We start from the raw sequence: 13,341 nt of genomic DNA on the forward strand, positions 1-13,341 counted from the left end.
TACCAATGAAAAACAATTTATTTTTTGAATGTAAATAATTAAAACAAAACCCCTACCAGAGTGTACATTGTACACATTTGAATGACACTTACAAGAATGAAGTTATATACAATATACATTTTAGGATGACAAGTGTACTGATGAAGAATAGAGACAAACCACTGACAACACAACGGTCACAGATTGTGGAAATGGGGTCACAGCTCTCATCATATTTATGCCACAATGCCACTGGTAATAAAGCTTTTGAATTAGGGTTGATACTAATCATTTCAGTATAAAGTGTATGGAAAGAAAGGGAAGAACACACAGATTATTGGATGGAATTTGTTACTGGCCAATCGAAAGCCCTCACTCTTCAGTTGCCATTTTCACCAAGTACTCCTTGTCTATTTTGAAGAGTCTCCAGCCTTCCTCAGATGACAGGTCAGAAGCTCCCCGTCTCTTGTAGAACCTGATGGAAGGCTCATTCCATTCTGCCACTAAGAAGTGCATGCTGCTACATCGACACTTGACAGCTTTCTAGAGCAAGGAAACAGAACATGGAAACTTGAGATAGTACTCTTATCTGTTGGCTCATGTGTCAGCTGTTCTATTGCCTCACTGAATCCATGCTAAATAATCGTACTAAGCCTCCCAAATCACACATTCAAGATTCTACAGAAATTTCAGAAAACACTTGATTTTTGATGCCTTTGTAACTTCAAATAAGAATGCTCATGTTAGGGGAGCATCTGTTTACGAAACTGAAAATAATATATCACCACTGAAGATTGTTAAAAATAAAGTTGAATTGAATGGATAGCATGCATCATCAACAGTCCAGAAAAGTAGTATGCTGCTGCAATGCTCTTTAACTGAAATAAGCTACATACGACACAATTGGTTAAATTTATATTACTTTATCATGTGACTTGTTGCTTACTCCATTTAGACAGATATTTTCTGGATGAACTGGCTATCTGAATACTTGGTCAGTGGAAATAACTAATGTGGGTGGATTGGATGGAGAACTTGGATCATTTCAAGTAAGATAATGCCACAACTCCAGGAACACCACAAGTTTCAATAGGTGAAGGAAAGTTTAAACACACACTGTACGTACCCTTCTGTTTTCACTAAATACCTTTCTCAAAGGTAATACATTGATATCCTGTGGAAGCACGTTGAAAGCTTTTTTGTGTTTCATTAAACTATTTCCTGCATCTATGGCAGGGGTCTGCAACCTGCGGCTCTCCAGATGTTCATGGACTACAATTCCCATCAGCCCCTGCCAGCATGGCCAATTGGCAGTGCTGGCAGGGGCTGATGGGAATTGTAGTCCATGAACATCTGAAGAGCCGCAGGTTGCAGACCCCTGATCTAAGGGAATATCTTTTTATAATTATTATCATGGCTTGATCTGTCAACCACGTGACTGTGGACACTGCAAAATCTGTACTGATTAATCTGCAAACTAAATGGCTGTTTAAAAAAAAACAAAACTGTCATCTGAAAGAGGTCTAGGTACCTGACTCAGTTTCTTCAGAATTTCCGAACCAATGCCCAAACCTAAAAAGAAAGAAAATGCTGTTAGGTTTTGGATTAAGAATTGTATCTGACACTGTTTAAAGCTAAATAATACCTCTGAACTCAAAAAGGACATTTGCATATACCAATAAGTTCATTTGCCTTGCGTCTGTATATATAGTGCATGTTTTCCAGGCTTGGCTGGCCTTAGATTTTTAGACTCAAAAAGGGTTCTACAGATTTAAAGATAAATTATACCTCTGAACTCATTCATCACAAAGAAGTCTTCAAGATACAACAGTTTTCCAATCCATGGGTCATAAGTGAAGTAATACATTGCAAAGCCCACAATTCCAAATCCTGTAATGAAAGATTATATTTACTTCCCAGCAAAATAAAATATCATTAGGAAGAAAGGAATTAAGTGTCTGTTAGGTCTTAAATGAATATGTCACAACACAATGTGCACATACAAAATTAATTATACTGCACTGGTCAATATGAGAAGGTGACACACTGTCTAAGGAGAGAGATTTTTAACAATATTATCTTAAGAGTACTGCAAAATCCCCAAAACCAGCATTACATTTACATGGTCATACCACAGCAATACTTGGCAGTGAACTGTTGCACCACGATCACAGCTTTTTGGTAGAAACATTCTATGCATACCCTAATAATTTATTGGCATAACCAAATACAATCCAGACTTCTACAATAGTACAGGGCAGATCAGACTATTGTAACAGTCATCTCAACTCTTGATTCTTTTAAAATAATAAACATAGAACTTCCAAAGTGAACACACCTGAACACTGTCTTCTAAATTAATTGATGGCCTGAGTATCACAACACAGCCATTCAAATAGAAGATTTTAATCTTTAATCAATTGCATTCAAGTTTCTTCTTGTTTTTGTCACCTTCACATTCTACCCTTCCATTGGCAAAAAACCAATTACTGCACAACAACAACATTTTTCCTACAACATACCAGTCGAAGTGCAGAACTCCAAATCTGATATTACATTAAAAGATTACTTGTGTTCTTAGGAACAGAGTTACATATAGGATTTCTGATCTACTGAGTGTTTTGTATGCTTTTTCTCTGCCTTTTTTTCCTTGTGAGGTAGATGTTTGGGAATAATATATGTCCCTGGTGACCTTACCTCATATCATGATCATCTACTTTATTGTGTAACGGATCTTTTAGTTACCTCCCCGCCCATCCATGTACACGGAAGGGCCATGTACATGGCGAAGCTAGAGACTGTAACCTGAAGATTGGGGACAAATTGAAGAAAACATATGATTCAACAGGATTACATATTGATAGGGTCAAACAAGAACAACCATGTAAAGATGTGGAATTACACTATATTTTCCCTGTTAAACTTGGTGTCCATGGTCTTCGAGGCAACAGAACAATTAATTGAAAAGCTACATTTTTCTTACTACAATAGTTTAACATTTACTCGTTTTAATTAATTGCTAGAACTGTACAGATATTCTGTAAGTAATATTAACTGCTGTTGATATTCTGTTTTTCTAATAAATGAAAAAAAGTTAAAGTTTCACCTTCAGGTGTAGAGTGTTCTTTTGGCACTTCTGCGACAAGACAGTGGTAGAAAGGGTGTTCGCCAAAGCCGTCTTCAAGCAGATCTACAGGATAAGAGTAAATAAAATCTCAGTACCGTTTTCCTGTAATCTGGTTGAGTTGTAATGAAGTTACTTTAATAGGGTAATTTACAGTATTACCTTTTTCAGTCAGCACCACTTGATCCTCCATCTCTTCATATTTAGCAAGCTCCTGTCCACAAAGAAAGCAAGTAGAGTTAGTGTCTTATTGTACTAGCTCCTGATAATGAGTTCTGCATTTCTGTTTCAACAATTCTGGCCAGCAGTTTATACAGAAGGGAAAGTTCCTTTCTTAGTGTCTCTTCATTCCCCCCATCTCTGCAGTTCTTCGAAGGAACAAGACAGAATTCAGAACAGCACACTGATATTTGAACCTCTGTAAGGCACAGGAGTTTCCAGAGCTATCTAGAGACTCTTAAGGCTACAACCTGAGATTGAGCCATATCGAACAATGCAACTTACTTTCAAGTCAAGATGTAGAACTGAGCAGCATGGATTGGTTGCCTTGTTTCAAACATTCAATGTCCAGAAGAACAGAATGAACAATAATTCATCCAAATGCTTTGCAATATATAAATAAAGCTTATACTGGACATTAAGAACATTTTCAATAGAAAGGAATATTTAGACAGAAGGTGAAATATGTTTGCTTGTTGTTCAAGAACAGGGGATCTAGTATAAGGGTATGGAAGTTACAGCAGCTGAATCTCTTTTTTCCTTTTTTTAAAAAAACAGTCACTTCCTTGTGTGCAGGGTGCACAAGCCTGTTGCACAAGAGGTCGGAAGAGGGCGTGGGGTGTTTTGCTGGCTGGTGAGGGCAAAGGTATCTGTGCCCAGGGCAAACCGTTCCACTGCGAACGTAACAGGACGCCTCATCCCGAAGAAGTTTTATCTTGTTGTACTGTATGTACAGGGGGGGGGGGAGGGGGGAGCCTTGAAAAAGTAGAGAACACAGAGCTCTTCAACTTCCAAAATGAACGACAGACCCTTGTGAGCGTGTGCTGAACGGGACCACCAACTGTGGCTAGACCTGGACGCCTTTCCCATTGCTCCACTATCCAATTAGCGCAGATCCGATTAGCGGCTCAGGCACGAAAACCGGATCAAGCAGGACCTCTCCCTTTCACGGTCTTCCTCACCTGCAGTTTTAAACTAAGCTCAACGGCCGCTGAGTGCAACCATTTTATCTGACTCTTGGCTCAACCCGTCCCAATCCTCCCATCTCCTCTGCTTCCAGCTCGCCTTTTCTTCGGCTAAAAAACCCCAGGTCTTTTTCTCGGTTTCAAACGTTTCTTTTTCGTGCCTTCCCACGGACTGACAAACATGGGCACCAAAGGGAAATAACTCATTTTATTAAGTCTGTTTTCGGAATTTGAGGCTGCGCGCTTGTGCACAGCGGGCGACCTGGCCGCGTGTGCGCGGCGCTATACCTTTATGAGGCGCAGCAGATCGGCGCAGTCCTCGGGCCGCGCAGCGCGGATCCAGAATGAGGCCATTTTCGCCGGCGCTTCCCCCTGCGTCCTCCCCCTCGCGTGAGTCCCCGATAATTGAAGAGCAGGAGAAGCAGTTTCTTCATTCGTGTCCCGGGCGCGGCGCTGGCGTCGGCGGCACAGGCACAGTCAGGCTGCAAGCATCCCCCAGCAGCAAGACGAGTCGGAGCAGCAAATAGACCACGATCCCCGGAGTTTCTGCCTAGGCGCAAGCAAGGCAACCCGTGTTTATAAACCAGCGTTCGATGCCGTCAGCCCACCCTTCCAGCCAATCGTGCTATGTCAATCAAGGTGTCTCCACCCCCCTCTGCTAACGTCACCGTTCCAGGAAAGAAAATTCTGCAAGAATGTATGACTCTTCAAGGCCTGAGCCAAAAAGGAAATCTGGGGTTTGGAGCCATCGCCCTCTTATGGAACAAAAATGCTGCTACAGAGGAAATTGTACCACATTACTTGCCAGTTTTGTTCTATAGCAGTGATGGTGAACCTTTTCAAGACCGAGTGCCCAAATTGCAACCCAAAACCCACTTATTTCTCGCAAAGTGCCAACATGGCAATTTAACCTGAATACTGAGGTTTTAGTCCTGCGTGCACCCGCTGCTCTGCCCTGCGCTGCTCCAGTGCCTCCACTCCACCACACCCCTCTGCCTCCGCCCCACCCACTCAAGCAGGGGCCAGCCTGCTCTAGCCTCCAGCAAGTCCCACACACACACCACTCTGCGCCTCTCTAGCATCTCTGCCTCCTCTGCCTCCCCCCCCCCCTCGGGCAGCAGCCACCCGGAGCACAGGCACCAGGCCTGCCAGCCAAGTCCTCCCTGCTCGCTGCTGGCCGTTGTGCCCAGCAGCCCAGGCCAGCCTAGATGTGTGTGCGTGTGTGCGGGGGGTGATTTTCCGCCCTCTCACATGATGAACTCTGTGCACGTGTGCCCACAGAGAGGGCTCTGAGTGCCACCTCTGGCACTCGTGCCATAGGTTCGCCATCACTGTTCTATAGAGATGGAACTCCCTGATCTAGGTGGGCCAGGCTAGCCTCATCTTGTCAGACCCCAGAAGCTAAGCAGGGCCACTGTCCTGTCCTGGGCTCGTATTTGGATGGGAGACCACCCTGGAATTCCAGGGTCACATGGAGACAGACCATGACAAGCCACTTTTGCCTTCAAAAAACCCTACTGGGTTGCCGTAAATCGCCTGCAACTTGACTTTATGCGCGCACACACACACACCCATAGAAGCGACGCTTTGTTTCATTGTTCTCTCTCTCCACCCCATCCCCCTTCTATACTGTGAAGGGCACTCCTCCCTAATTTACCGGTATGTTCCTGATGTAGACTTTGCAAGATTGCGGACTGCCAGGTGTAGTCTGGAGATCAATTCTCCTGAGGCTAGATTCTGTGGCTTTGTACCCTGCTGATGTCCTCTCTTCCCCAGGCTACACCTCCAAATGTCCAGGAATTTCCCAACATGGTGTTAGCAGCTCTAAGACAATGAAAGTTCCAGCCACATAAATATACCAAATTCTGTTCTCTGTCACTCCTTTAATTCCTGTTACACCTTTTATTAACTTCCTTAATCTGTATCACTCTTTATTCTGATTCAAATCACTAACACTAAGGTAAATTTATTAAAAACCAGTTAAAATATTTAAGTTTGTCAGATCTAATTATATTTCTACTGTGATAGGAAACGCTACTGGGTAGGGTGAGGTGGGGGGATTCTCACTTGTATACATCTCTTGGTCTGGATACCTGTCTATTTGTTCAGACTTTTGTTTGAAAGGCTGGATCGAAAGAAAGGTATTTTTAATTATCTTGTAATGAAATTTGTTTGGGGTATTTCAACGAAGATATTAACATTTCCTTTTAGAAAATCCTTACATGTGGGGCCTCTGTTACTTTAAAACTTTTTTAAAAAGCCATAAGTAAACAAAACAGACGGAAATGAAATAACCAGTGACTCATTCACAAACTGGATCATATTATGTTTCCTTGCTTAGCTTCGGTTACTCTTTCTCATAAAAGAAAATCTGCTAAGACAGGATGAATATTTTTTCCATGCTAATACAGAAACGGGGTTGAGTAGATACTTGATTTTTTCAAATCTTCCATCTCTTTTTTTTTAAGCTCTGGCATCTCTTTCTAAAAATTGAATTTTTGAAACAGTGTTAACGATACCTCACTTATACCATGTGAGAAGCCATGTTATTTACTCCGCAGAATTTGCCCTAAGTCAGGTTGCAGCTCTTGCAACCGCTCACTCAGATAAACCATTGCAGCTTCACAGATAATGAATCTGGCAGTCTTTATTTAAATAGTTTAAAAATGTGTAATCCTTATTCCCTATCCATGATTCAACAACAGATCGCATGCTTTGATAGTTTGCTGTAAAATTATTACCAATAGAAACCTGGTGAATCATTTTTTTTAAAAAACCTATCCTAGCAGCAGCAACCATTCTGTGCTTTGTAATATTTCCTCCCCCCATCTCAGAAGAGAGTGCTGGTTTCTTCAAATCCAAATCAATTGGCTGTTATCCTAATTTGTATTGCCTGTTTAGAATCACATCCTAAAAGAAAAAGTTTAAAATTCCAGATGCTATTTACAAATCCCTGGCTAAACCTTGTTAACCACTATGGGGAAATGAGGACCTTGGGTGAATTGGAAAGCTTCTTTATTGGAATTAAATTGGCACTCAAGTAAGCCATTTTAACTAGTCAGTCAGAGGAGATGGCGTACTGGGGTTTGAATGAAAAGGAAGTCTTCCCCAATTTTTAATTCAAAGATGTACAGCTGATTCAAGGCATCCATGGACATGGTACAGTGTTCTTATGAGCTTGTATTGCTTTAGAATGTGTATAAAATGTTTGAAGAAGTAGTCACTCTCTTTCCCTATAAGCCACATCATAGAGTTCTCAAGAGGATAGGTAAGAAAGAATCATGTATGCTGCCATGAAATCCTTGGAACAATGGTAGGATTAAAATATAATAGACATATTGTACTTTGTGCTATACTCGTTGGTTGGTTGGTTTTCACATTTCTAACCACCAAGGCCATAAGAGGCCATTCAAAAGAAAAAGGCATTCAAGAACTAGTATGAAATGAATTGAATTTAGGATGAAACCTTGTACATATGGTTCAGATTTCAGATTGTGTAAGAACAATATTCCAGGAGGGAAGGTAGCATCATAGAGCCTGATATTGTCAGACCTCAGAAGCTAAGCAGGTTCAGTACTAGGAAGCAGAGGTGGAGCAAGGGGAAACTGTGCCCGGGGGGCGCGCGCCCTGTGCCCCTGCTGCAGCACCGCCCACCACACCACACCCCGGAACGCCCCCTCCATGGCCCAGCCACACTTCCACTGCAATTCTGCCCAGGCCGTCGCGTCCCGCTCGCCCTGTGGGCGCTACGCCACTGCTAGGAAGGGAGATCTCCAAGGAAGGCTCTGCAGAGTAATACTGAGTGGCAAAGCATCTAGGCTTAGTCACTTGTCTTATAAACCCTTTGCTGGGTTTGCCTGTGACTTCACAACACTTTACGCACACACACAAGTCTATATTGATTTAAGTTGCTCTTACAGAACAGATACTTCATTATTCAGATATGGTCAGTGGGGAAAGGTGGGTAAGAGAGGAAGCTGAATCAAGTTATTGTTTAAATGCCTGAAATCGTACATTATGTTACATAATTTGTCATAATTATTCTTATTAAATAGAAATGACACAATCCTGGAGATTTGGTTAACCCTTCCAACTCCTAACAGATTTTGGAATAGGACTCTTATAGAAAGGCACATGTGACAAATATTCTGGGTATTTCAGCACCAGTGTTACAATCTGTGCATGATTTGTTTTAGCAAGCACCAATCAATTGGCAAACTTCATCACATTTATCTTGTGCATCTAACTCCTCTATGTTTTTATTGGCATTCTGTGTCCATGTTTCTATTGCTAAAATCAGTACTCTTAAAATCAGCACACAAAGGAACCTTCATGAGGAAAATTAATAGGAAACAAAACATAACTGTGTAAAGTTGTATCTTCTTGCTGGGGCAGTAGAATTGAACTAGAGAGTCCTGAGTTAAAATCTAGGTTTAGGCACAATCTCTAGGAATGCTGAATCCTAGAATAGACACTCCAGAGTAATCTTGCAGAAATAAATGGCAGTTTCTTAGGTGTAAATGTGGTATTCTGTATCTGCCCCCAGCAGATATATATGTGAATTTAGGGCAATATGCCCTAGCAAGAGAAAATGATGTTTTTTTAAAAAAAACATGTTGCATATGCAAAATATGATATCAGAAATTAGTAAGGTGAATGGGTGTACAATGTGTGTATTCAGTATGTTTTGCATCTTTAAATTTCTTATCAGTCTACTTGTACAAAGAAATAATGTTTTTCGAGCTCACTGTAGGCAATTAAAACTTGCTACTCTATCAAAACCTTTGCTTTCATTCTCGAAAGAAGATTCATTCTTCGACACTGTGCACATCCTCAGTGAATATGGTAAACAAAAGTTTATGTTAAACACATTCTACATACCAATGCAAGCACCTTTATTCCAAGTTTCATAGGATGAGAAGAACTGAACAGAAATTCTGCCAACTATTTAGTAAAAAACAAAATGGTTCTTGTATTGTGAAGCCAATAATCCCTCCTAAGTGATTAACATGGAAAAGGAACTTTGCAAATGAAGTGAGGCAGTAGATCCAATAAAACAAAATGAGGTTTTTATTTCCTGAAGCACATTATCTGCAGCAAGATCAATCCAATTTTACATAACATGCATGTGTGCGTGCGCGCGCGCGCGCGCACACACACACACACACACACACAAATATAAGAACATAAGAAGAGCCCTGCTGGATTAGACCAGTGGTGCAACAGGGCATAGAAGGCAGAACCCTTCCCCATGATGTTGCCTCCTACCACTGGTATTCAGAACATGGAGGTTCCCTTAAGTCACCAGGATAGTACCCACTGATAGAATTCAGCCTCTGGCAGCAAATGCATCCTCTGGCAGTTAATTCCACATTTTAATCACTTGCTGCATCAAGAAGTATTTCTTTTTGCCCATCCTAAATCTGCTGCCCATCAGCTTCATTGGATGCTGGGCAGCCCAATCCAGAGGCTGCCATGGCTGGGAACAGCTCTGTCATTGCGCTGCTCCACTGCCTCCATAGGGCTTTCAGGCAGCAAGGGGGTGCAGTCAGAAAGAAAAAGAACCAGCTGACTGGAAGCCCTCCACAGGGCTGAATGGAATTATGTCACCCAAGGTCTGGGCCGCAGTGTTCCCAGCTCTAAATGTCAGGTGGAAGCCAACTATATTCGCTCCACCCCTGGGAATGCTTCCGGCCCACACCCACTGTGTTGATGGGGCCAGCTGGCGTTTTTTCCCGACCACTGGGGTAAATGCCCCAGAGAGAGCAAATCTGCCAACATGGGCCCCTGCTGCATCCAGGAGTTGATTCACCCCCACCTCAGATTGGGCTGTTTGAGTTCTAGAATTTTGGGAGAGGGAGGAAAGGTTATCTTTATTATTAACTTGTGCATAATTTTATAAACCTTAATCGTGCACCCTCTTAGTCATCCCTTAGACATCGCTTTTCTAAACTGAAAAGTCCCAGACTCTTCAGCCTTTCCTCAATAGGCAAGGTGCTCCAGCCTTCTAATAATCTTGGCGGTCCTTTTCCATACTTTCCCCAGTTTTCAACCACACATGCACGCACACACACCCCCCCCCCCCCCCCCGACCTCATGGTAACAGTGCAATTTTAAACAGAGTTACAACCTTCTTAGTCCATTAATTTCAATGGCCTAAAACAGATGTAACTGTTCAGGATTATACTGCAAGATATATAATTAATGATGCATTTTATTTAACCTAAGCTTGAAGAGGCAAGTTATTCTGAGTTGACTTGACTCTTACAACTACAACAATAAAATCTGATACACCTTTATTTTAGCCAGATATTATCAATTTTTGATTCAATTTAGATTTCATGATACAATGTTGAAACAAAGTACAGCAATTACATTGACGTCTACGGGAAATTAATGTATAAATACACCAAACCATTCGCTTGATCTACATTTGTTAATGTTATTTTCTGGTTGTAGGAACATTGATTTGAGCCATCTCTCACAGCTGTGCAGAGCCTGGGTGGTAAAGTGATAGTGATAGTCTTCTTACTGCAGCAAACCCCTCACTAGAATGGCAATATGTTACTGTCCACAGTAAATCATGGAGATAATCAGTGCATTGCTCTCACAAAATAAGAAAGGTAGAATAAGTGAGATTTTCTCTGTGTGTAGTTGGACATTCTTTAGCTTCAATATGTATCAGATATGTCTTTTATTCAATTCCCTTACCTATTCTAGCATTAAAATCACCCATTATAAGTATTGGGATATTGGGGAAGTTCATTTCCAAGTTAGATAAATAATCCGCAAATAGTCTCCAAAGCTACTAAGTTCCAAGTCTATGTCAGTAGATGGTAAATAAACATTAATAATTAATAATGGTTTAGGGTGCATATCCATGATTAGAGCTTGGGCAAATGAATTGCATGGATCGAGATATCTCATAATAGGATGTAGTTTTTCCTTGACCAGAATACAAAGACCAGCACGATAACGTCCTCTTGAATTTTGCCTGAAGACAGGTAAATGGAAGGGGTAGAAACCTGTCATTCTTGGAGCATCTAATAGCCAGGTTTCTTGTAATAGTACACAATCAAATTTAGAAATAAAATCCATCAGATCACGATCCTCCCTTTTAGACTTCCACCCTGCAATATTCCATGAAAGAAACTTGAAACTTGAACATAAACCTGGGGATTTGACTGGATCAACTAGTCAATTCGTCTGCTCAACTCTATCCAAAACTCCGGTATCATCATAGACTACACACCCATTCGTCAGTTTAGTATTGTTGGTTATTTTAGATACAGATAAACCTTTTCCATTTAACAAATCTAAATTCTGATTAGTTAAAAGGGTGTTCTTAGAGGAAGTGATAGGACCCTCCTTATTCAGCATCTCGGACACTAAGGGTTCCTGAGACGAAGAATTAGAACATGAAGTCATAAGCTGCATTAAAGTGGACTTTGTCCTTTCCAACCTTGTCATAATATCTTCCTGCTCACTTTGGGATAGATGAGTAAAACCAGTAGTGTATCATGCCATATAGCCACCTCTTCAAAGCAGTCATTTTCTTCAGAGTAAATTATCTTTGTAGCCTGGAGATCAGTTGTAATTCCAGGAGATCTCCAAATACTATCTGGAGGTGGCAAACTGTACTCATCATGTTTAATCTTCTCTGCCAACCATTTATTCCATGGCCTACTTTAACTAGCAATTGGATGACTATCCACCTCACCCACACTCTCCTAGTCTATTACCACGTCTGAGATTTTTCCCTGCCTATATATATATATAGTGTCCAGGTTATTAGTAAAGCTATCCCTTTCCTTTTATTATATAGAAGAGTGTATGAGATTCTTAACTGTTGTATTGCCATATATGAACCCCAAAACTCGTATTCATGTATGACCCATGTGTGTATGTAGTGGAAATGTGTTACTGATGTTATCCTTCCTCAAATATGGGAATGTGTTGCTGTAAGGGTAAGAGACTCTATAGAACTACATTAAGATAGGAAAACAGGGAAAGAATCAATTAGAGATATTCCTTTTAATTTTATTGTATTAATAGAACAAGTTTCTTAGGGTTACAGTAGTTTTTAGTTTAGCTAATATTAAGTCTCCAGGAAGTAAGTTAGAAGTTGCAAAACGATTCAACTCCCTTCCACAATCAGGTAAATCCATCAACTTCAACAAAGGACCTTTTGGACTTACAAGTGATGGGATTAAGGTGTGCCTTGCCCATTTGGAAGCTGTCACCCTACTTCCCATTGAACTATTTGAACTTTCCACTGGCAGGATCTCAAGACCCACTGGACAATTTGAATTTTCCTTTGACAGAATCCCAAGGAACTAGCCTCAGGCAAGAAGGTGCAGTCTTTTCTATGGGACTTAATTCCATCAGCAAAAGCAAAAGACTTTGCTGCCCCCTTCCTTATTTGTACTATGGGGATGGGAACTGCCTCCTTTCCCCTCTGATTGAGTGAAAAACTGTATAAAAGGACTGTGCTTTGCTCTGTGCAGCGCAATCTCCTCTGGAAGAATTCACTTTGAAAATAAAGAATCTGATGGTTTCAAAGAATCCCTGCTCCTGTGGTCTCCTTTCACTGCATAAACTGAAAACACTTTGAAATCACTTTCTCGTTACCTGGGCAGTGTGTAACATGAACACAGAAGCTACCACCCAATAACTTTTGTTGTCATCTCGTAATATCTGCTGTCTGTGCTGGGCTCCAATGTGGAGATAAAATGTGTGACTGGTGAGGGAACAAAACTCAGAGACGGTCCCAGACAATTTAGGAGAAGACTTTTGTGAGGGGTGAGGGGATAGGGATAATTAATCAGTACTAGGGATCTAAAGAAGTTAGCATCTGGGTTCATTACAGTGAGATAATTGAAACTAAACTATAGAAGGTCCTTGTTTGGACAATGTTGGCTGTTATATATATATATATCCTGCCAAGCAATTCCTCTCTCCAAACTCTGTCCACTGACACCAACTTCCCAAGCCAGAGTGGACAACCTTACAATGTGTTCGAGACTGATTGTGGCTCCTTCTGCACATGCAGAT

At 41.2% G+C, this 13,341-nt stretch overlaps 1 protein-coding gene across 2 annotated transcripts; it reads right to left on the bottom strand.

The window, feature by feature from the left end:
* On the bottom strand, nucleotides 1-4,922 carry SAT1 (spermidine/spermine N1-acetyltransferase 1). Of its 2 annotated transcripts, XM_048494726.1 has the most exons (7): nucleotides 4,576-4,922; nucleotides 3,266-3,317; nucleotides 3,086-3,169; nucleotides 1,768-1,869; nucleotides 1,501-1,551; nucleotides 1,369-1,469; nucleotides 531-1,212 (listed from the first exon to the last, which is right to left on the bottom strand). In XM_048494726.1, the coding sequence occupies exons 1-7, from the start codon at nucleotides 4,639-4,641 to the stop codon at nucleotides 1,207-1,209; spliced, it is 462 nt and encodes a 153-aa protein (XP_048350683.1). In that variant the 5' UTR covers nucleotides 4,642-4,922; the 3' UTR covers nucleotides 531-1,206. The 2 variants fall into 2 exon arrangements, with proteins under 2 accessions (XP_048350682.1, XP_048350683.1); XM_048494725.1 differs by lacking the exons at nucleotides 531-1,212; nucleotides 1,369-1,469 and adding an exon at nucleotides 1-522 and having other exon boundaries at nucleotides 1,511-1,551; nucleotides 4,576-4,910.
* Between the last annotated feature and the right edge of the window lie 8,419 nt (nucleotides 4,923-13,341).

This window comes from Sphaerodactylus townsendi, linkage group LG04 (genome assembly GCF_021028975.2).
Source record: "Sphaerodactylus townsendi isolate TG3544 linkage group LG04, MPM_Stown_v2.3, whole genome shotgun sequence".
Classification (NCBI taxonomy): Eukaryota; Metazoa; Chordata; class Lepidosauria; order Squamata; family Sphaerodactylidae; genus Sphaerodactylus; species Sphaerodactylus townsendi.